Genomic DNA, 25303 nt, shown 5'->3' with positions numbered 1-25303 from the left:
AAAACAATCATGGTTGTATTTTTAATACTACTAGTTTTTAATTGTATTTTTTTGGTCTTGCATATGATTTCATTGATGAAGACAGTGCAATTGTGCTGAAATCTCCTTTCCCAACATGGCTTGAGCTTGCAAGAGTTTACGTTTATTATTTAGATTTGTGCATTTTGCTTGCTTTACACAGAGACATTTATATTGTATTGTACTGCTATAAACAGTTTACTGATGATTACGGTCTGTCTCCCTGTGTAGTCCCTCCTCCCATTTCTCCAACTGCCAAATCTGCAGGTACACCGAGTGATGCAGGGAGCCAGGACTCTGATGGAGCTGTGGGACCCAGGTACACACACTGTCTCACAATCTGCACTTGTACTAAAACTGTTTCTACCTGAGGAATAATAATCAAATGCTTGGTACTTTGTTGATTCTACCTTGCTTTTTCTAAAGTTACTTCAGCATTCTATTTAACTGTTATGCTTATATCTGCAATATATGTTTCCAGTGTCTTTGTCACAGCTTAAATTGCAGAACTGTTTTGCAGCAAATTAGTTGTGAAGCATTTTGAAAACAACATAAAGAAGCTTGTCTGTTCTGCTTTCTTATGCTTGGCATTACTTTCAAGCTCTATAAACAAAGCTTATGAATACCTGTTAAGCACAATTGCATTAACAGCAGCTGAGTTAAAACATTTTACAAAGTCCTACATCATTACAGCGAACGATGATGAATTTGTGCCAACTGAGTGCATGTTTATTTCATTTGTGTGCCATCGAATTAGAACAATCCTAAATTAACAATAAAGCAGCAGGCTGCTGTGACGCCTGGGGGACTTCTTAACCCCTAATTAGAGCCCCTTCCCAGTGCTGAAACTCAAGCTCCCCCAGTGTCCCATCAGACCCAGTGAGTTGTTCCCCCTACGTGTTGACTCATTTCCCTCACCAGCATGGCCATTTCCTACACACATGGAGGTCATGTTTTCTCCCTGAGGGTTCTCTCTCTCTCTCTTTCTTTCTCTCTCTCTCTCTCTCTCCCTCCCTCCCTCCTTCCCTCCCCCCTCTCTGTCGGCACAGCACTCAGTGCTGTGGTGTGACACAGTTCGGCCTGAACATTACACCCTGTGCCATCGCACACAGGGTCTGTGTGCCCATGCATTTTAAGCAGATACATTTTTCCATCTCTGGGTTTATGTAAACAGATTCAAGCTTAATTTGTAATAAAGAAAACTCACTTTTTGGGTGTTTGGATATGCAGAATGATTTTAATTGTGACCTAGGATTCAATCAGCATGTTTGTTATGTGCCATAATGCTAACTTTATTTCCTCTCCTCATTTGTGCTCGCCTGTTTCTCTCTCACTAATGCTGCCTTGTTGCTGTGACACTAACCAGGAATCTGCATTGGGACTCTGACCCGTCCACTCTTCAACTTCACTCTGATTCTGAGCTGGGGTACTGGACACTCTCTTCTCTCCTTTCCTGGTCATTTTCCCTTCTCTCAATCTATGGCATGATTACTTTGTCTTTCAAAGTCATTATTCAGTTAAGACAGATCAGGAAAACCATGTAGGGATGCATGCAGGAATGGTGAGACAAAACCTTTTAATTATTTACATAGTTTAAAAAACTAATATGAAGTTGTTGCAATCCCATAAGCGACTAATTTACTCACTTTAATCAGCAAAAGATCCCACTTGCAAGGAGGTGAGAGTGGTTACAGATGTAGCACTGTGTTGTATGTTTTTGTCTTTACTGTCTCTTTCACTGTGATTTTATGCAAAGCTTGAGTTGTTCTTTCCTTTTAGGCGTGTAACTCCAAAACTGGGGATGGCCAAAGTTACACAAGTGGACTTCCCACCACGTGAAATTGTGTCCTACACGAAAGAGACCCAGACCATTACTCAGGCGAAAGAAGGTGACTCATGAAGTGTTATAGGTTAATGTTGAAAAACGCAATCAAATGTGTGCGCATGTACATAACTGCGTGCTTGCATGGATTATATCATATCATTCTTCTTAACAGGGTCTCTCTGAGAGCAGAAGTGAACAAGTGCAAGAGATATGATTTTACTGAGATGAAAGAAAAGGAAAAATGAGGCCCAGGAAACATAAGAAGTTAGGGCAGGGATTAGATTCTGACAAGCTCTGCTCCTCTGAACCTTCCAGCCAATGCTGCTTTGGTATAATTAATGAGCAGGATGAGAAAGCCTGTGACAGGAAGGAGAAATGAGATTGGAAGGGAAGATATGAAATGCTGTGCATAGGACGGCTCATTCCCTCTGAAGCGTGTCAATATGTATGTAAATGCTGCAGCAAAGTGTTCATGTGGTTGGATGAAGAGAATATTTGGGGTTTTTACTAAAATTCACATGGTGAGCACATGTTCCATCAAATATGCAATATTTTTGGTCATGCTTCTTGTTCTCGGTTGATTTTTCTAATGACTGATGGTGAGTAATATGCTCGACTGAAATCCTGATTAGGATAGTTGTTTTGTACCGTCACTCATAGCCACTTTCTTTTTTTCTTTTTTTTTTTAAGCTGATTTCTCAAATGATTTGCACCAGCTAAGCGTGTTTTAAGCATCCCTGAGAGCCTGGTTAGGATTTTAAAAAGTGTACGGCGTGTCGGTTGTGTGGTCTAATCAGGTGACGTGTAGAAAATTCTGAGGTGGCATGCAGCTCGAGTAAGATAAAATTGTGTGATTTTGTGGAAAACTACAAGCGGAACTAGTGAAGGATGAAGAGCATCCCAGTGTTCCTCATCGCTCTTTACGCTGGACTCTACTGGGCATTGTAAAACTGTGTTAAACAACGATGGTTTCTGCCAGCTGTTCAACACTGGGGCCCCCCTTCCCCTCTCTGCCACTATGTAATCATTTCATCAACTCCCTCGCTTCCCTGTCTTCTCCCTTCACCGCGCAGGCACATAACAAAACACACTCAGTGACATTGTGCATTTTCACACCATCACTTCTGGCACTCGATGAGATGGCATCCCCTTCCCAGCTTGCTCCCCTTGGCGCATTTCTGATGTGTGGGGTGGCGTCAGGCCTGGTTTCTGATTGAGCGATTTATCATGTTGTCAAAAGGAGGCAACGCCGCAGCACTCTCAAGGTCAGCAGGCGGTGGCATTAGAGGGTAGCGGCTGCCATGCCCTGGCTGCTCCAAACTGAGGGTTTCCACAGTGTCAGTGAGACACCTCGGAAAAAGGAGTAAAAGATTTTAAGATCACCTGCCCCATTGGCACTAAGAATGTCCTCTGAGCAGTCCAGGAGAAGCCATCCACATTTTAAAATAGTTGGAAATGAGAACAGTATATCACTCAAGAACAACTGGATACTCGTTTTCTTGGTGTATGAAAAGACTCTTGATACCTGTGCTTGTATAAGGATCACTTCCATTTTTTTAATATTTGATTTCCTTTTCTTATTAATTCTGTTGGGAGTGACCAGGAGGGTCAGTATGAGAGAGAGAGTAGATCAGAGGGACAGCTCAGACTCAGCATTTTAGACACATGTGCACAGGAGGTATAATGGATATGTAGGACAAAGGATGTTGATGATGGAGCTGCCAGGCTGGTGGAAAAGTGGAAGCCCAGAGAGAGGGTTCTTGGATATAGTGAAGGAAGACAAGGATGCAAAGGATAGGGTGAAATAGAGGCAGGTGATCCTCGGTGGTGAGCCCTAAAGGGGGTAGCCGAAGAAGAAAATGTACTGTCTTCTTATAATTAATCCCAGTTTTTGGGGAATTAAACAGTGAACAGCACTGTGCAAATGTTTCAAGGCATATTAGCTGTTGAGATTTTTATTCATTACACAATACCTTCAGGAAAACATATGTTTGGCTCCCACATGCATATTTCTACATCACAGCCACCCCAAACACACAGCCACCCCAAACACACAGCTACACGCTCTGTCGTCTATGACAACGAGCCTTGCAGCTGATCAGGCACCCACAGAGAGCTGATTTCAGCATCGTGAGGTCAGTCTGAGATTACATGCGAAAGCAGTGACACACTGAAGAACAGTGGCGAGCTCTCCAAAATGCTTGAGCCAAACTACCTGGCAAAAGCCTAAAAAAACCCCAACAAGTGCACATAGACAAAGTGGAAAGGACATAGAAATTATACAATGTTTTTTTTCTGCCTAATAAAAAACCCACATTATTTTTAAAAGCACTGCCTGCCCCACATTCAGTGCACTGGAGATTAATTATTTTCATCTGTAGGTAGCTTCAGAAAATTTGTTAGTTTAAGCCATTAGATTGTCGAATATGCCACCGCTGCACGATTCCCAGATTGCACTAGTAGGTAATATGCAGCATCAGTATGCACTCCTCAACAAGAGGCTGTAATTATGGCATAAGATATTGTGGAAGGTTGGAGGTTTGGGAGTACGTGTGGGGTGGAGGGGAAGGGCTGGACTGGCTCGTCAGGAATATAAGTATGCAGAGCAGTTTAGTAAATCTAATATTTAATTGAATGTGATTGTTTTAATCACGATGAATTCAGAGGCAGGTCAAAACTTTTAATCACAAAAGCCCTTAATGGTCTTCTTGTTTGAAGTGCCACTTGTAATTGTGGTCAGCTTTTATGCACTTGATGATTAGTACCCTTAAATATCTGTTGTATCCTTCTCTCATACAGTAGCTAATCATTTGGAATAAAAAAAAAAAGAGAGAATATTCTCCCCTTTTTTCTGTGTATGATTTCAGCACCTATGCAATTTGTTTTTTGTTATTGTTCATGTAATAGGGTTTGCTGATGTTTTTATTTGCTGCACTACTAGATGCAACTACACACTTTGGAAAGGCCTTTTGCACGCTGGTGCTAGAAGAGGTCTATTTCAGCATAAAAGAAATGATAGTTCAGATGTACGTGTGAATTGGTGGAAATTTGTCTTCTATGGTTTCATTATTGGGCTTCATGTTGCACATGCTGAAGTCACAGCCTTGGTCTGTCTGTGCGTATAGAATGCGGATGCCACCTGCAAGGTCATTTAGTTCTGTAGTTGCTCACCACTGGCCACACGCCATGTTTGCATTAATATATTGTCTATTGAGGAAGACTTGTGATTACTCCCCCACCACCACTACATACAACAAAAAAGCTTTTATGTCTTAAGTGGTACAAAAGCCATAATTGGACCTGCTTTGCAGCTTTGAGAGGAGGTGTCAGCGTATGGGACATTGCTGATCCGTGTGAATTCTGTTAAATGCAACCCACCCACCCTTGCTATTCCCCCCACCCACCCACCCCACACACACGCACATCCCCACACACACGCACATCCCCAGTGGGGTCACCAGGATCACTAGCTTTTCTCCAAATGGCCATTTTGGCTGGCAGGTGCATTATACCCTTTATTTTCAGATTGTCTGTCCGCTCCTAATGCCTGGCAGGTTGATTGCTCTGGCTGCCTCACCAGGGAAAGGGCTGACGAGCACGGCCGGGACTAGCTGAAAGACAGTGATTACTGTTTTCCTTTAAGCCTGATTGAGGCCCTTGAAAGGAAAGATTTTAACCTTCTCCTGTTGGTTGCAGAGTATGGCCGCACATTGAAATGGCTTGTGTCATCAACCCAGGTCTGTAAACTCATCAGTGCACCCGGTAACCTTCATCCCCCAAACCTCCATCTGAGAAAGGGGATAAATCATTTTATGGACAAAGTGACAGATGACATTATCATTTAGATTATCTCAGTAGGAAGGAAACTCTGGCGTGTGGTGCTGTCATCTTAGATTAACTGTAAGGTTCATACAAAGATAAACGCCTGTAGGAACCAGGCGAGTATTTCCACTTTCCTCATGAATCTGTTTTGTCCTTCTGCTATTATTTTTTTAAGCATAGTCTATATAGTGTCTCTAGGAAATGTGTTTGAAAAAGATGTGTTCATCTTCTTTGAGGTAGAGCCGGTGTGCAGTTTGCCAGCTGGTGTGGCCTGTATTTTGTCGTACATTCTCTGAGGTTGAATAGGAGTTGCAAGACCTCCTGCTAGGATGGTAATTGCACAGGCTTGCCGTTCAGGGAGAAGCTTGTCTCGGGGCAGCCATGCGGAAAACCTCTGTGCCATCCCCATGCCACCTCTGAAGAGCACAAGACAATCCCAGCATCACCATCTGCTTTTGCACCATGCCGTCATCTGGCCAGTCCAATGGGACGGGCCTGGGCAGCTGCTCCACAACCTCTGCCCCGTGGCCTAGAAGGGGGCAACCTACTAGTGGGACACAGAGGAAACAGCTACACTGACAGCTAGACTGTCTATTGAATGGTTAGGGTCTCATTAACAGTTGGGAAAGACAGGGGTCCCTATGACAACAAGACACCCGCTGCGCTGTGTCCCTTTAATACAAATGACAAACTTCCCCGCTTTACAGAGGCAAGTTCTTTTTGAAAGGAGACATTGTGCTGACAAACCAAACAAATGCAAGGGAGAGATACAAAATCAGTCTATTGCTGTGCCAGTAATCACTGGGTGGAGCTTTTCTTGAAAGAGAAAAATAATGAATGTGGAAAATATAGTGACCAAAAGGTATGAAACGTCTGTGTTTGGAAGCATACTCATTCATTTTGTTAAAGTTGTTTTTTTGTTGTTTGATTTTTATACCTTTTAGTATTTGAAAATTCCGAGGAAATGATGATCATAAACATACTCGTTTACTACTTCTTACACAGGTTATGTTGATTGAGAGTTGTTTTCAAATGTTTAATACGGGTATCTTTTTCATCAACAGAGGAAGAAGAAGAGGAAGAAAGTGCTCCACCTCAGCAAGTAGTTGAGACTCAAGCTGAGAAAGAGGACCAGAAAAAGGAGGAGGAGGAAGGTACAGCAGAAATGATAATTGAGATTCTCTGCTGAAATTGAGGCAGTTTAGTTAACACTTAAAATATGTAAGTGTTATAGATTATCTATATAATTGAGGGGATCAGATTGCATAAAATAATGGCTACTAGCACCAGGGATCTTCACGACATTTCACTGTGTTTGTGTTTCTCCATTTAGCACCCCCTCATGAGCTGACAGAGGAGGAAAAACTCCAGATCCTGCACTCGGAGGAGTTTGCAGATTTCTTCGACCACAGCACTCGCATTATCGAGCGTGCTCTATCCGAGCACATGGACCTCTTCTTTGACTACAGCGGCCGTGACCTTGAAGAGAAAGAGGGGTAATTATTGAGCAGCTAGTGTTTTTAAAACTTGTAATTGGTTTTTGAAGAAGTGCTTTTGATTGATTTTTGGTGCTTTGTTTTTCCACAGTGAAATCCAGGCCGGAGCAAAGCTCTCGCTTAACAGGCAGTTTGTGGATGAGCGCTGGTCCAAACATCGTGTTGTCACCTGCCTGGACTGGTCACCCCAGGTCATTTTTCTTAACAAAGTTTTCATGGTGAAGCCAACTACAGCCTGACTGATAGTGGATTTTGTGTGGTTTACATATATAAACAGACGTTATGTTTCCAGTCATATTGAAATCATTAAGTATTGACTTTCACAAACACGTTGGCCACTCACCATTGAAGTTACTGCTTGATTATGCTCAGTTTTGATGCATACTTTGGTGTTCTGCAGACAGTATAATAAAAAAAACCCTTAAAGATTTTCATATATGGTCAGTATTGGCCGACAGGTATTAAAAGTTTGGCCCTAAAACCAGCATTTTAACACATTTTCTCAGAGAGACCGTCATGGATCATCTGCTAATCCTAATCCTTGTGTCTTTGTGCTGGAATTCTGCTAAGAGCATAATTGTTTTGTAATTGCTTGTTTAAACAACTTAGATTTGCACAGCCATAATGCTTTATGATTACATAGCTTGAGTTTGACAGCATGTTCTTTCAGCCTCAGCTCCCTCAGGAAAAGTAGGTTACGTCCCATACAAATTGTCACTTAGTCAGAGGCCGTAATGATTTGTTTCCTCTGGTGTCTAAGGTCATTTAATGCATTGTTGTGCAATGACTTGTGACAGTGATTGAACACCAACTCTTTGTTAACTGTATTTTCTTGCTCAGAGCAGTATCCACACCCTTGTGATGTAAAGTGATGCATCCACTGTACTTAAATTTAAGTATTAAAAGCAGCAGAGGTTAATCGTTTGTCAACATCTGGATAGTGTTTCTGCAGTCTGTGTTTTTTGAAATACACTGCGATGGGTTTGTGTTTTATGAGATCCTTACTGAGCTGCTGAGTCTGCTTCTATGTTCTTTTGAGCCCTTGCAGAACTGTAGCTTTTAGTTAAAATTATGCAAAGGAATAAAAACATCATTTACCAACGTTCTTCGGGGGGTAGGGTGAGTTAAATGAGCCATAAATCTTGGAGGAAAGGGTTAGTCATTCTCGAAGGCATTCAGCAGCAGCACTCGGGGCAGGCAAAGCTTTTCCACTTGGAGCCAAGCCTGGGGGGCATGTCTGCCCGCCTCCCTCCGACATTCATTCAGTCTGATTTTTTTTTTTTTTTGGGGTCTGTCTCCAGTATCCTGAACTGCTGGTTGCTTCATACAACAACAATGAGGATGCTCCTCATGAGCCAGACGGTGTGGCTTTGGTGTGGAACATGAAGTACAAGAAAACTACACCGGAGTACGTCTTCCACTGTCAGGTACTAAAAGCAACTTTATCTTTCCTGTCCTTTTACTAACATAACCCAGCAACCTCACGGATGGCTTCGTCCATGACAAACATGGAACACGGCCAGCCATCCTGTCAGGCTCCCTGCCTCCTCCTCTGCTCCCTTACCCCCTTACCCTCATCCACATTGTGAGTTCACAGTGCTGGCATCCACCTCCACCACATCTATGCAAAAACACATGTTCATGAGGCGCCTGAGAAGACCTGTGGAGTCGGGTGGAATCTGAGCACCGCAGCAGGATTAAGCGAGTGGGGCAGGGCTGGTTATCATGTGCATCTAAACAAGGGCCCTGTGTTCAGACAAGCTAGCTGGGAGACCAGTTGAGCTCCTCCGCTCTGCCCAGCCTTATTACAATGCTTGCCCTGAGGCTCCTTCACCAAGACAAGTTGAGTAGAACCACATGTTTTGGCCTCCATAGCGGATGTAAATGCAGGCGTGTTGCTCAGATGAGTAAAACTGAACAGAAGTGTTAACGTAGTTTTCTTTTTGCCTCCAAGTCAGTTTATCTATGCATTAAAAGTTCTGCCGGGATGACTTTCTGGGGAAAGAAATGTTATAGGTGGGGTGATGAGTGTGTGTAGTCCACCTAAACCATAATCCAAAAATATATACTGATCTTATCAGCCAGCCTTGAGGTCTGTTTATTTACACTGTGAGAACTGAGGCTCGAGTTATGTAAGATGTGTTTAGTTGTACTTTAATAAAGAGGGAACATGCAAGATGACGCAGAAGAAGGAAAAAGCTGCAGATTGAAGTCTGTGTTTTCCATGTCCATATTATTGCATCTTTGGAGATTTTAAATGCTACTGATGCAAATCTTTGCAGTATTTTACAGCCCCACATAGGTTTGACTTGTGGTTGAGAACATCAGTGGGAAATAGGAGTTATTTTGACTTTAATTTCTATTTCTATTTCAGCAAATAAATAGCATGAAATAATTACATTTGCTCTTAATAAAATTCAGTTGTTTTTTTGTTTGTTTTTTTTAGCTAAAACAGCTCAAAAAAATGTTTGTGTGGAAGAATTCAAATTTAGCAGCAGTGCAAAAATCAACTAGTAGCATAAAATCTCAGCATGCTTGCTGTGCCCTCTTCATGTTGCAGGGCTCGCTACTTCCATTTTCTTTTCAGCTCGTCAGTTTTGGGATAGTTTCCTTGAAATGAAAGTGGCATGATGTCCTCACTGCTGTAGATTTCCATTGGCCTGTTACTCTATGAAAACTCTTTCCCTTCTCATCACTCGCTCCACAGTGCGGTTACCTAACCTTAAATAATGAGCTATTTTTTCCTCTTTTGGGGTCATTTGGTGCCCTCGGTCAATAGTGTCACTGTTTTCTGAAATATCAGTAGTGTTGCCGCTTGTTATCTTGGAAAGTGGTTGACTGTTTAGACTTATTTTTTAAGAGAAAGAGGCAAATTAAGACTGGGCTAAAATTAATAACATTAGCTACACAGTGGTGCAGCGGTTAGCATCATCGCCTCATAGCAGGAAAGTCCTGAGTTTAAATCTACAAGCTGACCAGACGCCATGATCAGCTCTCCCTGTATGTGTGTGGCTTCCATCCAGGTATTCCGACTTTGTTCCACAGCCCTGAGACATATTTGATAGATTAATTGGTATTTCTAATTGGAGAATTGCTGTCTGTCTCTCTGGTACCCTGCTTTTTATCCCACGACAGTTCGGAAAGTCTCCAGCCCGCCTCCACAAGTTGAAACTGGATAAATGGTTAGGAAATTGCAATGGGGAAAAAACTGAATAATACATTAAACAAATGTTATACTTCATATGTAGCACTTATCCTAAAGTTACAAACTGCTTCTCAGAATAAAACATTTTATAAAATTGAAAAAAAATTATAAAGATGTTCTGATAAGAGTATTTCAGGTAAACTCTTCAGTAGTGATGCGACTCCAGTTGGACTGCTCCATGCTTTAGAGGCTACATTGGCAAAAGCCCCGTCACCTTAGTTTAACAGCCGATACCTCAACATTCACGGTATCTTTGTAAACTGTCTCTGAGCTTCCATTGTTAGCTGCGGCTGTCTCAATATAAATCTCTATTTTATTTTTCCTTGCCCAACCCTTCTTGCACCCTTTCATTGTGACAGTCTGCTGTTATGTCAGCGGCGTTTGCCAAGTTCCACCCCAACGTTGTGGTGGGAGGCACCTACTCGGGGCAGATTGTGCTGTGGGACAACAGGAGCAACAAGAGAACCCCTGTGCAGAGGACTCCCCTGTCAGCAGCAGCACATACGGTACAGTAAAGGTCTGACACAGTGGGCGTATACTTCATTTATATTTAGCTAAAAGGTAAAATTTCCCCATCACTGTCTTCGCAGCACCCAGTATATTGCGTAAATGTGGTCGGCACCCAGAATGCCCACAACCTCATCAGCATCTCTACTGATGGCAAGATGTGCTCCTGGAGTCTGGACATGCTCTCTCAGCCTCAGGTAACATAACACAGGGCAGACGCTGAATGTGTGCTCTGCTGTGAAGAAGTTAAAGTATTAACTATAAAAATAAGTTTTTATAATGATAATGCATCAGACTTTAGCAAAAACAATATATTTTATGTTGTTTTCCTCTCTTTTTCTTCTTTCACATTGCCCACATGCTTCCTGTCCTTTGCATTCGTGCTACATGTCAGACATTTTGGCTGGACTCTTTCCTTTTCACATTCCAGTTTGGTATTTCCTTCGACTTTACCCTTATTTTTTTCTACAGCTCATTTTTCACTTTGAAGGAAATGATTCTTGCTAGCTGTGTCATTTCATCTCTGCTGCCAAGCCCTCGCTGTCAAACTGATTTCTTTCTTTCTTTTTTTTTATAAAGCACTAGTCGAATTTAGATTACACATTAATAAACTGTTGGGTGATTTTTATAGGTTTTGCTTGGCAGAGTGTGTGTTAACTTAAAGCCTGGGCGGGGAGCTTGTTATAGATGTTGTTCCATGTTTCCTCCCCTCCACAGGACAGCATGGAGCTGGTGTTCAAGCAGTCCAAAGCTGTAGCTGTCACCTCTATGTCTTTCCCTCTTGGAGATGTCAACAATTTCGTAGTGGGCAGCGAGGACGGCTCAGTCTACATGTCATGTCGTCATGGAAGGTGCGTTCATAAGCAACCGCAGTCCCACCGTGTCGCCTCCCGAACACCAGCAGGAAACTGAGGCGACTTGTAAGGCCCACCTAGACCCGTGTGTCAAATAAATATAGCCCACTCACTTCCCAGTGCAATGCAAATCCAACACTTGATCTCCTGCTGTTTGAGGTTTCACTCCTGCCCAGTCATCCTGTTTTTCTTTTCCGCTTGTCAGTTGTGTTTGTAAAGGTTGTTCAATATAAACAGGGCACACATGCAGGGGAAACAAATCATTTTTTCCCCCCCTGTTCTTTTATTTTTATTTAATTTTTTTTCCCTCAGTATGTTTCTCTGGGTGAGAGAGTTTGTTTACAGTCGGTCATCCCTGGGAGAATTAAAACTGCACTTCATCCCACAATGTTCTCATTTAGGAGACTGGGGCTCTTCATCTAGGATGGTCCTCGGCAGAGAAATGTGGCTTAAATCAAAGCTGCCAGTGAGCAGCGTGTCAGCCTCGCACCAAATGTCCTGTAGTATGCCTGGAGACCACAGAGAGGTGATAGCTGCGAGGTTTTGCACTGCAGAATCACCTCTGTAATTGGGGGAATAATTTTCCACCTCATTTCAATGGTATGATACTCTCATCGCAGTTAATAATGCATAAGCATCACTCATGCTGAGTATTTACCTCTCTACATTAATTATCAGAGCCTCAGTTGGGTAACAGCTCTGCAACATGTGGTTGAAGGGATGCAGTCACTTTTGCCTCCCTGCTGGTAATTACACGATATAAGTAAATGATTACTGTGAATACGTCCAGCAGAGGTCCATCTGTGCCTGTCGCTTACTTACCTGCTTAATGCATTGCGTAAATGGTAACAACAAGCAGTGTTGTGCATTTTTGTTGTTTCTTTTTTTCTAAAGTTTCTACAGTGCGCACAAATGTGTATTCAGACATTAGATCTGAAGGTAAAATTAAATTGTTTGTTGTCAGTTTAAGCATATTTACCCATATTTATCGGTGTGCTCCACAGCAAAGCAGGCATTAGCGAGATGTTTGAGGGACACCACGGCCCCATCACAGGGCTCCACTGCCACACAGCTGCAGGGCCACTGGACTTCTCTCACCTGTTTGTTACCTCGTCTTTCGACTGGACTGTCAAGCTGTGGAGCACCAAGGTATGACTTGAGCTCTAGGATGTATTTTAAAAGCCATGATTCATTTATTTGGCCCATCTCTGCATAGGGAAAAGTTTCCTCCCTTTCTGTGCCTCTCTGGGCTTCACTATAATCCAGTTATTGTTCACTTTCAGCCGTAAGGTGGGACTAATGATTCTTTTAAGGTTGATTTTTAAGTCACAGACTTCTGTTAAAAGGCTATTGATTGAATTTGTAGACAGATGTCCTGATACAGCAGTCAATACCACACTCCGTTTAGCCAAAATAATAAATTTTTTCACCTCCTATTTGCCACAGTTTGGTTTCCACAGCAACAGGTCGGCTCAGACTGTTAGGCTCTAATGTTTATTTTAAAATGTTTATATAAAAATGGATGACTCTCTTTTTTTTTTTTATCTGTAGTTGTTAAATGAGAGTTGTTACCCTGCATTTTTACATATAGGATTTTTAAAAAAAAAAACAACATTTGATATAATGCATTAGTGGTGGCAGTGGAAGATTTTCACTTTTGACATCTTGACTGTACATCACAATGAATAATACAGAACACTCTTGAACTGAACTCGGGGGACTGAAAAAAATAAGAGACAATGAGAGAAAAGGGCATGTAATGAATATTCATAAGAAGTGTTGTCAAAGTGAAAGTCTCACCTGCCTGTGCTCTGTTGTCTTTATTTGGCAATGAATAGACACATACACGGCCACCTCCTCTAGCTCTTTTGGGAGACAGCCTCTTTTCATCTGGCCCCTTCATGCATCGCCAGCTTATGGACGTGGACGGGGTTTGTGATCCCAGAAGCTCGGTTGTCAGAGGGAGCCTTCCCCGGTGGGGTCCCCTGGGGCAATTTCAGTGTTAAGTGAGGGGCCAGGTGAAGAGTGATTCAGAAACCCCTGTTGAAGAGAACAGGAACGAGATGATGCCCTGCCCAAGCGAGGGTTACTGGGGCCCCACTGTGGAGCAACACCCAGGGATGGGGAGGCTCAATGGCAAGTGTTTGGTGGCTGGGACTTAGCGAACCTCCTCTGGGCCCACTCTCCTGTGCACTGAGCGTGCACAGGAAATGATGTACGAATTTGGGCTGCCAAGAGTGGTCTTAGAAACATTTCTACATGTGAAACATATAACATCACGAAATATGTGCACTATTTACAGTTCAGAAACGATGATCAAGGGTCAGGTATGAAAACGCATCACTTATTTAGAATTTGTTTTCTTCTCACCAAAGGAAAGTTACCATACTTGTGGAAAAAACGTTTTTGTTTTTGTTTTTTTATAAGGAATGTTACTCAAGCTTTTCTCATTTTTGTTTATAAAATGACCAAAAAAGTAATAGGAAAGGTAAAACAATTATGACTTTGTGCTTTTACTGTATGAAGACCAATCACACTTACTCCATAGTCAGCTCCCAGAGGGCCATTTTAAGCCCGGCAAACTGTAAAAGCTCTGTTCTGACATAAAAGGCTATCCCCATTGCATCCCATCCCAAAGCAAGTCTTTTTCATCCATTTGCAGCAGTTACAGAATTCCCGATGGCTTTTTTTGTTTGTTCTGTAGACATTTCCCCTCCCACACTGGACACTTTTTACAAACCATACGGTCATGCTGTTCCCACAACAGATTATTTACAAGGTCTTAAATAATCAGGCCCCATCTTATCTTAATGACCTTGTAGTACCATATCACCCTATTAGAGCACTTCGCTCTCGCTCTGCAGGCCTACTTGTTGTTCCTAGAGTATTTAAAAGTAGAATGGGAGGGAGAGCCTTCAGTTTTCAGGCCCCTCTTCTGTGGAACCAGCTTCCAGTTTGGATTCGGGAGACAGACACCATCTCTACTTTTAAGATTAGGCTTAAAACTTTCCTTTTTGCTAAAGCATATAGTTAGGGCTGGACCAGGTGACCCTGAATCCTCCCTTAGTTATGCTGCAATAGATGTAGGCTGCCGGGGGATTCCCATGATGCATTGAGTTTTTTCCTTTCCAGTCACCTTTCTCACTCACTATGTGTTAACAGACCTCTCTGTATTGAATCGTATCTGTTATTAATCTCTGTCTCTCTTCCACAGCATGTCTTTTATCCTGTCTTCCTTCTCTCACCCCAACCGGTCGCAGCAGATGGCCGCCCCTCCCTGAGCCTGGTTCTGCCGGAGGTTTCTTCCTGTTAAAAGGGAGTTTTTCCTTCCCACTGTCGCCAAAGTGCTTGCTCATAGGGGGTCATATGATTGTTGGGCTTTTCTCTGTATCTATGAAGCGCCTTGAGGCAACATTTGTTGTGATTTGGCGCTATATAAATAAAATTGAATTGAATGAGTGGGTTTGAGATCCTGCGATTCTGCCCAGCCATTCCATTACAGACTGGGGTATCAGCTGACTGCTTTTATTTTTATACTCTATGATTAAAAAGAGCACATCGCAGAGAAGCGGCCTTTCAGGTTCCCTCCATCAGTTTGACAAATGATTATCTTTTTGTTTGTTCTACGTCTGTCAAATTTTCTTCTTTGTCTCCTCAAATTTGGATGCCTCTGCACTTTTTTGCCGCTCGTGTTCTTTCGCCCATCTTAATCTTTCCCTTGAGTTCAGTAACTCTGTCTAGAAGCCCACCATCCTGGTGTCATCACTTCAGTGTCGAGGTAGAATCGGGTGTTTTGTGGGTGCCCTTGAGGCTTGTGAGACTTTTGTTTTTCAAACTAGAGACTGCATCTCTTCTTGGTCTGTTATAGGCCAGCGTCTCAGTCTTGTTGATTTTATTCTGGTTAGAGGTTTGTGCTATTCTTGAGTCGAATAGAACAGATGATTGAAATCTGTTCACTGCAAATCTATTCATGAAATAACTTTTTTGTTTTGTTTTTCTTGGAAAAATTTCTCTGATTTTATTTATTTTTTCTCCCCCCCCCCCCCCCCCCCCCCCCCACACACACACACACACACAAATTTAAAGACTACAATGAACCCACAGAGGCTGATGTTCCAGATACTCAAGTAGCCAAATTTATTACTTCTTTAATCAGCACAACAGTTTTCAGCTGTGCTAACATAATAGGAAAGAGCTTTTTTCTAATGATCAATTAGCCTTTTAACATGATAAAGCTGCATTAGGTAACACAGTGTCCCATTAGGAAAAACATGAATGATCGTCGCTGGAATTGTGCCTGCATACATATTCCATTACAAATCATAAATTACTTCTGATTGATTTCATTAATCATTAATTGTCATTTACAACATTTCTAAGTGACCTTTAAGCATTTTTTTAGCAGTATTGTAAATGGACAGGTTCTTAGAGCACTTTTCTACTTGAGCACTCAAACTCACCCATTCACACAAGCACTTTTTTAAAATTCACACTCTAATGGACTCATTGCAGAGCAACTTGGGGTTCAGTGTCTTATTGTGTGTCCTGTATGAACATAACCATGCACTTCTTTTGAAACACAAACCTTTGTCATGTTTGATCTTTCACACTGCAGTTTGTGATAATGTTGACTGGCTTTGCTAAGTAACATAAGCGTTTTAACAGTTTAAAACATCACTGAGTTGCATTAGTGTGTAGATGGATATTTATACATTTAAAACTGGAAACCTTTTTGAATGAAGCTATTTTTTTTCCCTCCCTGCAGAACAATAAGCCGCTGTACTCGTTCGAGGATAACTCTGATTACGTGTATGATGTCATGTGGTCCCCGACTCACCCTGCTCTGTTTGCTTGCGTGGACGGAGTCGGTCATCTCGACCTGTGGAACCTCAACAATGACACAGAGGTAATATTAATAGACATTTCTCAGAAGAGCAGCTGTGTGCTGTTACCATCTTTACTGTAGACGAGATACTCATATCTTGATTTTGACCTTTTTAACCATATCAGATCCTGTGCGTGCAAGTACACTCCTGATTGCTGTTATTGTTTCAGGTCCCCACCGCCAGCGTCACAGTGCAGGGTAACCCAGCCCTGAACAGGGTCAGATGGGCTCATTCTGGCAAAGAAATCGCTGTGGGAGACTCTGATGGACAAGTCCTTGTCTATGATGTTGGAGAGGTGAGCAAGCATGAGTCAGCCTTTCAGTTTCTGACTGTACCTTTAAAAAAAAAAAAACAATTTGGATTTTGCAAAAATGAGTCAGCCTCTCACCTGCTATAATGTGTAATTTAGTAATGAGGGATTAATTGTAAAGCATTTACCTTATTGAGATTTTAGAAGAGCATCTTAAGGACTAATTTGTGCATTTTAGGTCTGCTCTTTGTGAGTAAAAAATGCACAGAGCATAACCTGTCTGCATTTGAAATTCACGGCTCTGTCGTGTTCCTCCCCCACAGCAAATTGCGGTACCGCGAAATGACGAATGGACCCGTTTTGTTCGCACACTGGCAGAAATCAACGAGAACAGGGATGACGCAGAGGAGCTTGCAGCTCAGCGTCTGGCCGCATGAGCTTATCTCCCTGGACGAGGCATTTAAGGGACCAGTCATGTGCTCGTTAATGACCTGTTTTGATAGATGGAAAAGATGAAGTTTGTATCAGAAAGAAGTATGGATATCGCTTGGTTTCCAACGCTCCTTTTATTTAGACAATTGCCTTCTTAGTTCGCTGCACCGTGGTCTGTCTTCCTCTGAATAAGCCAAGCGACAGGGCTACGAACCTCAGACACTAACCCAAAGCCATATTCACAAAACAGTCATCTTTTCTTCAACCAGATGCCTTAAAGTTTAATTTAAATCTTGATTGTCACGTCTTTACCCACCATTATTTACAGCATGGCAGCCTTAATTATGAGTTAAGTCGGTGCTCCACTTTCAACATATTCAGGAAAATCAGTAAGAGCTGTTCTCCATTTCCACCAAAGTTGTAGTAAAGCAATCACATCTCTAAACACCCAGGAATGTAAACATCTCATAGCTGTAGCCCACGTCGCCATCTCTGTTCTTTTAGACTGGATAACATAAACACGTGTTTGTAAAATAGTGAAATGTCAAAGTCTTTCTACCAAGATGTTGTTTTATACTGCACTTCTTGCCTCTTAATCAGCGCAGCTCGAGTTGGATCCGGGATGGTTGGAATATCACCCCAGCATGTTGAATAGGGTGATTATGTATGCTGTAACTGCTCTGTGATTTCCACGTTTGTCATGTACGGTGATGGGCTCTGAATAGAGATTGGTGTCAAAACAGAGAATGTACATTTCACAATAGAAATCAACAGTTTGAATGATTTATTTCAGTAAAATACAATAAATACATTTAAATTATTTCCCAAGTCCCCTGGTTGTGATTTCAAAATAAATACTTTGGAAAATATCTGTACATCCTCGTGTCTCTTAAATGTAAGTCACACATGCACACCAGAAAAGCACAGTGACAATCCTTTGTGATGCCATAATGTCCCTCTGTGGAGAAGTACAAGATGTACAAAAAAATTGTGCAAGCTATGCAAAGAAAATGCAATTAAAGCCATACCCATGCAGCATTTATAGTAAGACAACCACTTCTATGCATTGAATCGAAATGTGGTTAAGTAAAGGAGGAAATGAGGGCTGAAAGAGCATGCAGCCCTCACGAGAAGTGACTGTTTATGAAGCTTGAGGCTCCGCTTTGGACGTCGCTGATGTGATTGTCACCTCTCCGGAAGGCTTAAACTTGGGCAGGTGCAGGCCAAATTTTCTCTCCACGCCAGCAAATGTTGAGGCAGCCAGACGGTAACCACCCAGGTGGTCTGGAGTCACAGAGGGAAGGTCCTTGATTGTAGGTTTGTGAGTGGGCTCAGATCCAGCAGGACGACTGAGAAGAAAGATTAGGAGATGCTGAGCCTCGTGATGCATTAATGAGTGGCTCGCGCTTGTTTGAGACGCGATTAATGTACTTACTGTCCTCCAAAGTCAACATACAACCATCTCTGTAGCAGTTCATAGGTCACCAGTGTTACGCCAAACTGCGGTGACGATCTAAAGACGCGAGCTAGAGGGAGAAATTTTAAAAATGACAGTTACAGAGAAATGGCATTACTCTGGTGAGCGTCGTGTGAGTTTCATTTATAGAAATCAAAGGACTTCTATGGTTGTTAGGGCTAAACGGCAACCTTGAGGGTCGGTAATTAATGGAAACGTGAAACTGCAGTTTCTTCAGTTCCTCTGGAGGCCACTACAGTTGAGCCCCACAAACCCTTTTATTAATGCTTAAAGCTTGCATTTGTCATTACGACTGACAGATCTGCTAGACAAAAAGCTAAGGCATCAAAACTTACACTTGGCTGTCTCTATCTTCATATACAGTCTGTTTGTTCAGTTCAGGTGAAATATGAGGTGGAAATTCACCTTGGTTTCATCTGAACAAACCTTAAAGATGTTTATGTCTATTATATACATATATACACATATATATACACATATATACAGTGGGGCAAAAAAGTATTTAGTCAGCCACCGATTGTGCAAGTTCCCCCACTTAAAATGATGACAGAGGTCAGTAATTTGCACCAGAGGTACACTTCAACTGTGAGAGACAGATTGTGAAAAAAAAAATCCATGAATTCACATGGTAGGATTTGTAAAGAATTTATTCGTAAATCAGGGTGGAAAATAAGTATTTGGTCACCTCAAACAAGGAAAATCCCTGGCTCTCACAGACCTGTAACGTCTTCTGTAAGAAGCTTTTCTGTCCCCCACTCGTTACCTGTATGAATGGCACCTGTTTGACCTCATCATCTGTATAAAAGACACCTGTCCACAGCCTCAAACAGTCAGACTCCAAACTCCGCCATGGCCAAGACCAAAGAGCTTTCGAAGGACACCAGGAAAAGAATTGTAGACCTGCACCAGACTGGGAAGAGTGAATCTACAATAGGCAAGCAGCTTGGTGTGAAAAAATCAACTGTGGGAGCAATCATCAGAAAATGGAAGACATACAAGACCACTGATAATCTCCCTCGATCTGGGGCTCCACGCAAGATCTCATCCCGTGGGGTCAAAATGATCATGAGAACGGTGAGCAAAGATCCCAGAACCACACGGGGGGACCTGGTGAATGACCTGCAGAGAGCTGGGACCAAAGTAACAAAGGTCACCATCAGTAACACACTACAACGGCAGGGAATCAAATCCCACAGTGCCAGACGTGTTCCGCTGCTGAAGCCAGTGCATGTCCAGGCCCGTCTGAAGTTTGCCAGAGAGCACATGGATGATACAGCAGAGGATTGGGAGAATGTCATGTGGTCAGATGAAACCAAAGTAGAACTTTTTGGTATAAACTCAACTCGTCGTGTTTGGAGGAAGAAGAATACTGAGTTGCATCCCAAGAACACCATACCTACTGTGAAGCATGGGGGTGGAAACATCATGCTATGGGGCTGTTTTTCTGCCAAGGGGACAGGACGACTGATCCGTGTTAAGGACAGAATGAATGGGGCCAAGTATCGTGAGATTTTGAGCCAAAACCTCCTTCCATCAGTGAGAACTTTGAAGATGAAACGAGGCTGGGTCTTCCAACATGACAATGATCCAAAACACACCGCCCGGGCAACAAAGGAGTGGCTCCGTAAGAAGCATTTGAAAGTCCTGGAGTGGCCTAGCCAGTCTCCAGACCTCAACCCCATAGAAAATCTGTGGCGGGAGTTGAAAGTCCGTGTTGCTCGGCGACAGCCCCAAAACATCACTGCTCTTGAGAAGATCTGCATGGAGGAATGGGCCAAAATACCAGCTACTGTGTGTGCAAACCTGGTAAAGACCTATAGTAAACGTTTGACCTCTGTTATTGCCAACAAAGGTTATGTTACAAAGTATTGAGTTGTATTTTTGTTATTGACCAAATACTTATTTTCCACCCTGATTTAAGAATAAATTCTTTACAAATCCTACCATGTGAATTCATGGATTTTTTTTTTTTTCACATTCTGTCTCTCACAGTTGAAGTGTACCTCTGGTGCAAATTACTGACCTCTGTCATCATTTTAAGTGGGGGAACTTGCACAATCGGTGGCTGACTAAATACTTTTTTGCCCCACTGTACATACATACATATATATATATATATATATATATATACACATATACACATGTACATATACATACATGTGTATATATACATATACACACACATACACATATATATATATATGTGTGTGTGTGTTTTACCTCCTGCGCCCTTCCAAAACGCTCTAAAACCTTCCTCCTTGAGGATCTTCCTAAAGCAGTCGATGACTCCGTTATACGTCGTCTGGCCTGCTCGGGCTGCCACCTGGAGCCTGGTCTTGATGACATCAGCAGGGGTCACCAAAGAAGCTGCTGGTACACCTTGTTTAAATAAAACAACAAAAAACAACCACATCATAAAGCACTCTCGCTATGCTATGCACAAACGGGGAGGAAGCCTAAATGCATTTTTTTGTGCAGACAACATGACAGATCCCTTTACAAAACGACTCAACGTGCCGCTGTTTCAATGTCCAGATTCTCTGAGCTTTCCAGATGTTCGTTACCTGCGATAGCTCCAGCAGTGAGCAGCTGCAGAGCCCCCAGCCTTCCATCGTCATCTGCCAGCTTCCCCTTGGTGTGGGCATAAACGGGGAAGTAGATGGCGGAGAAGGGAATGTCACGCAGGAAGCAAGCTTTGGCTCCCTAACAGAAAAAAAAGAAGATCTTAAAAATAAATGCATCGTAACAGGGCTGAAGAATGAGTAAAGACAGCAGTGGAGCAGGTTTGTCTTTGGGATTAAATGGTCTGGGATCTGATTTATTTTAACCTACAGGGGGCTTTAGTGTTGATGATGGAGCCAAAGAGCCCCAGGCACTGGACCTCCAGAGAAAAATCCATCACACCACAGACCTCAGTGTGCTGGCTTCTTTTACCAAGAGGAAGTCCGTTTTTTCTCCCCCCTCCTTCCCTTTTCTTTTTTCAAACAAGCCACACACTGTCTGCCGCTCATTAAAATATGGAGTATGAACACATGACTCCAGCTGTAAGTAAAGCCGCAAGGATTTGGAAAGGAGCAGTAGCAAAGCGTAATCCCTCAGTAATTTGCTGTCGGTTGTTGGCCGCGGTTCCGTTTGCATGTTTAACACTGTTTTGGAAAATTGCAAACAGTCAGCAGAGCAATGTTTGATCTTCAAATTTCTGTTTCTCCAGCTCCATTATGTCTATGTACACATACAAGATGTTTGTTCAAAAACAGTAGTGTTTCATATTGTGCCTTTTACTCTTGATACAGAGAGTTGGAAATTAAGACTAATATTAGAATAGATATGATTTTGCATCGAGAACCTTTAGGTGTTAAATTGCTGTATTGCCACTTTCATTGCACAAGTTATATTAACTGTCAGACCCAATGTAAATTATAGTTAAAAAATCAAACAAATGTTTAAAATTACAAGCAGAAATATTAAAGATGTCAGTCTCCACCTTCTTATTTAGAGGGATGTTGGTTGTGAATTTAACGTATCAAACATTTCATCAAATCAAGAAAAATCAGTGGAAAGAAATTTAGATGAGAAACTTACTTAAGTGACAACACCATGGCAAACAAAAATAAACTCCTCATGTTGTTGGCTGCTTGTGTCTCAGGAACATCGGAGTACCTTTCACTGCCCTTGTATGACAGTTAAAGGAGGTTGATGCTGCAGACGTCATGGTGCTGACCTACCTTGTAGAGGCCAAAGAAGCCCAGGTCCCTCACAACAGTCAGGGCACTGACCCTTGGGCCAGTAGTGATCTCTCCAGCCACCTGCAGACGGATCTTAACAATCTCCAGAGGATTGGTGAAAATCACCTGGGAGCCTCCAGCCTGCAACGGGAAAAAAAATAAAAATAAACAAACAGCTGACTTGTGGCTTAAGAATGCAAGGATCAGGGTCTCTAAGTGGATTTTCAGTGGTGTGTGAGGCTGCACAAGTGAGGGGTGAATTCTGGGTGAAATGGTAATGATGTGTAAGCATTTCTCCCCCACAGGGATTCTAAAATCATCTCGGTAAACCTCTTGCACAAAGAATACTTTTTTTTCTCCTCCTAAATCTGATGTGATATTGTCAGAGCGTGGCCTTGACAGGAGGAGGAAAAAGCAAGCATTGATAGAAGAACAACCGGGGTCACAATAGAGCAGGAGAAGTCTCGGCTCATGGTTGGGAGGCTCTGACCCTGGCACCAGCCCTCTGCCCCCTCGCCTCCCCCGAGGCACCTCCTGTGGCAGGGTGAGTGGCCCAGCCTGGCCTCGGCCCGCACACTTCCCCAATTCACCCCTATTCCCAGGGGAGAGCGCTGAATCACCCAGACAGCTCAGAGTCCAGGAAAGCGATGCCCTAAAGGCACGGCACCCTCTGACTCAGGCACATTTATCACCCGCCCCACATCTAATCAGGCCTCAGGATGCCTGCTGGTGACATTCAGGGCAGGGGTCTTATCTGTAAACATCCGAGCAAAGGTCTAAAAAAAGCTCAGGCATATTTAGTCATCTTCAGAGTGGACGGGGAATATCCGCTTCTCTGAAGATTGATTCACTCGTCTGCTCCCTTTTATCTCCTTCAGTTCTGTCTGGTGGAAGCAATTATTTAACAAATTATCAGATTAAGCAGACTTCAAACTCTCATGAAGCAACACGAGAATATGGGGAAAGTCATAAAATACATTTCTATCAGGGTCCACAGATGGAATAACTTCTTCGCAGCGAGCATTGTAGTGGACACCATCCTCATCCTGTGCAAAGACCTGCACGGTGACTACGCCTCAGGTTCGTACCGCGTTGTCAAACTCAATCACAATGAGCTAGACCCCGCTTCATCCAGGCTCCTCCAGGGCCTCTTCCTTCAATTGCACCCTGACAGGGGTCACGACCCCGCAGACCTCAGCTCCTCTGAGTCCAACCTGCGGCCTCTGCTCCACAGCGCTCCTGCTTTATTTCAGCACAGCCGGCACAGACGCATCTTTAATCCGATGATGCAACGAGAAATTGCTACACAGAAAAAGGAATCACACCTGACCGCAGTCGCCATTTCAGACGATTCACAATCATAGTTTCTGTTTTGGAAAACTTCCGATGTGCTGACATTAGACGCTGAATTATAGCAACCTCTCTCACTTAATAAGAGTCACCATAGCAACAGTAAACACACTGGCAAATGAAGTCAGATTCAATTTAAAGCAAAAATCTGTAAATGAAATGAAATAAAATAAAACCACGATGTCTCCCTGTGTTTACAAATCCAAAACGGACACCTCACAAAGATCCAAACGCAGGTGAAAGACTTGTCTTTCAAAACCTTTAAACAAGACGGGGCACCTTCTCCTCTAAATGGTGTGGTTACAACCACAAACATAGGCACAAAACATTACAACAAAACAGGAGTGTCTTTTTTCTTCTGTGGGACTGTAAAAGTGCATCAAGCACTCTGCTTAGGTGCAAAGACAGGGTGACTGTAGTCTACTCATTTCATTACTCCACATCACCACATTAAAGAGGGAAACACTTCTTTCTGTACTATGTATTTATAATGTTCTCACCTGCAAAAAACTACTTACTCATCATGCATTAATATCTTACTTTTATGATTGTGGCATATGCATGTCTGTTCCTCTTAGACACATTGATCAGTCTGGATGAAACTCACTGTACAACCTGCCTAGGGTACCAGGATTATCAACATGTTTATAGCTTTTGGGAATAATTATATAACACTCGAATCCTAATAATTTGTTTAGATGATGCACAGTAGCTGATCTATGATAAGTGTGCATCGTTTGTAAATACATTTTGCTCAATTTGTAGTGCAGTGGCACTTTGGGGCCACTGGAAAGTGCTGTCATCCATATTTGTTAATAAGTGTTCATCAAACAGTGATAGTAATAGTGTCTGATTGATTACCTCGTCTTAAATGTATGTGTATATTATCATTTGTTTTGTGTTTCTGATGAATGGATGGACTATATACACTCATGTAGTGAAGATAAAAAGAATAGCAGTAAGTGAAACTTAACATACGTGTCCGTTTAAATACATGATTGAAGTGAACAAGTGCTGCAGGCCTCGTTAGTAACAATAAAGATATATACTTTTTATATATTTGTACTTTTAACTGACCTCTCTGGATGGTGATGCAGGATGTGGACTTGTAGAATGTTTTGATACTCTTATTTTAATTGGCTTTACACTAGTATTTTATTTTGAAAGATATTTATGTTTTCCTACCTGACAGCTATGGATGGTCATGATTTACAAATATTTAAATGGTCATTAAGCTAAAAACTGAACTAGAATGGCAAAAGCCTGGCACAGCAAGGCAGTACATGAAGAATACTGAAAACAATACGCGCCTGAAATGCTCATCCTTACTACCGACAGGTAAGATTAATATTGTGGTAGTCCTAGATTTCATTCAGCTGCCTCCACATTGAGTCTCTCTGACACGCCGACCTCAACTTGCAACATATAAGAAATCTGGTTCCCGTGTTACTATGCA

General features: G+C 42.4%; 2 protein-coding genes and 1 long non-coding RNA gene across 7 annotated transcripts in view; 2 read left to right on the top strand and 1 right to left on the bottom strand.

Moving 5' to 3' along the window:
- Nucleotides 1-18115, top strand: part of dync1i2a (dynein, cytoplasmic 1, intermediate chain 2a) — a 22508-nt gene extending 4393 nt beyond the window's left edge. Inside the window, exons 4-17 of one of the 3 annotated variants that reach the window (XM_085134718.1) lie at nucleotides 250-337; nucleotides 1385-1444; nucleotides 1798-1907; nucleotides 6730-6819; nucleotides 6999-7161; nucleotides 7253-7352; nucleotides 8463-8588; nucleotides 10726-10872; nucleotides 10957-11070; nucleotides 11591-11724; nucleotides 12732-12876; nucleotides 16493-16633; nucleotides 16783-16908; nucleotides 17187-18115. In XM_085134718.1, coding sequence (XP_084990844.1) covers nucleotides 250-337; nucleotides 1385-1444; nucleotides 1798-1907; nucleotides 6730-6819; nucleotides 6999-7161; nucleotides 7253-7352; nucleotides 8463-8588; nucleotides 10726-10872; nucleotides 10957-11070; nucleotides 11591-11724; nucleotides 12732-12876; nucleotides 16493-16633; nucleotides 16783-16908; nucleotides 17187-17300 — 1658 coding nt within the window. In that variant the 3' untranslated portion in view covers nucleotides 17301-18115. Of the gene's footprint in view, nucleotides 1-249; nucleotides 338-1384; nucleotides 1475-1797; nucleotides 1908-6729; nucleotides 6820-6998; nucleotides 7162-7252; nucleotides 7353-8462; nucleotides 8589-10725; nucleotides 10873-10956; nucleotides 11071-11590; nucleotides 11725-12731; nucleotides 12877-16492; nucleotides 16634-16782; nucleotides 16909-17186 lie in introns of all 3 variants that reach the window. The other 2 variants (XM_085134717.1, XM_085134719.1) reach the window with 2 other exon arrangements.
- Nucleotides 18062-25303, bottom strand: part of LOC146500697 (electrogenic aspartate/glutamate antiporter SLC25A12, mitochondrial-like) — a 23222-nt gene continuing 15980 nt past the window's right edge. For all 3 annotated transcript variants that reach the window (XM_085134713.1, XM_085134715.1, XM_085134714.1), the window contains exons 14-18: nucleotides 22498-22638; nucleotides 21337-21475; nucleotides 20993-21151; nucleotides 18731-18821; nucleotides 18062-18644 (exon numbers count right to left, since the gene is read on the bottom strand). In XM_085134713.1, the coding sequence (XP_084990839.1) occupies nucleotides 18437-18644; nucleotides 18731-18821; nucleotides 20993-21151; nucleotides 21337-21475; nucleotides 22498-22638 (738 nt within the window). In that variant the 3' untranslated portion in view covers nucleotides 18062-18436. The remainder of the gene's footprint in view (nucleotides 18645-18730; nucleotides 18822-20992; nucleotides 21152-21336; nucleotides 21476-22497; nucleotides 22639-25303) is intronic.
- Nucleotides 24545-25303, top strand: part of LOC146500698 (uncharacterized) — a 984-nt gene continuing 225 nt past the window's right edge. Inside the window, exon 1 of the long non-coding RNA XR_014869722.1 lies at nucleotides 24545-25284. This is a non-coding gene — a long non-coding RNA (uncharacterized LOC146500698). The remainder of the gene's footprint in view (nucleotides 25285-25303) is intronic.

This window comes from Neolamprologus multifasciatus, chromosome 16 (genome assembly GCF_963576455.1).
Source record: "Neolamprologus multifasciatus chromosome 16, fNeoMul1.2, whole genome shotgun sequence".
Taxonomy (NCBI): Eukaryota; Metazoa; Chordata; class Actinopteri; order Cichliformes; family Cichlidae; genus Neolamprologus; species Neolamprologus multifasciatus.
Note: the sequence above shows the minus strand (reverse complement) of the source record. Positions and strands in the feature narration are given on the sequence as shown.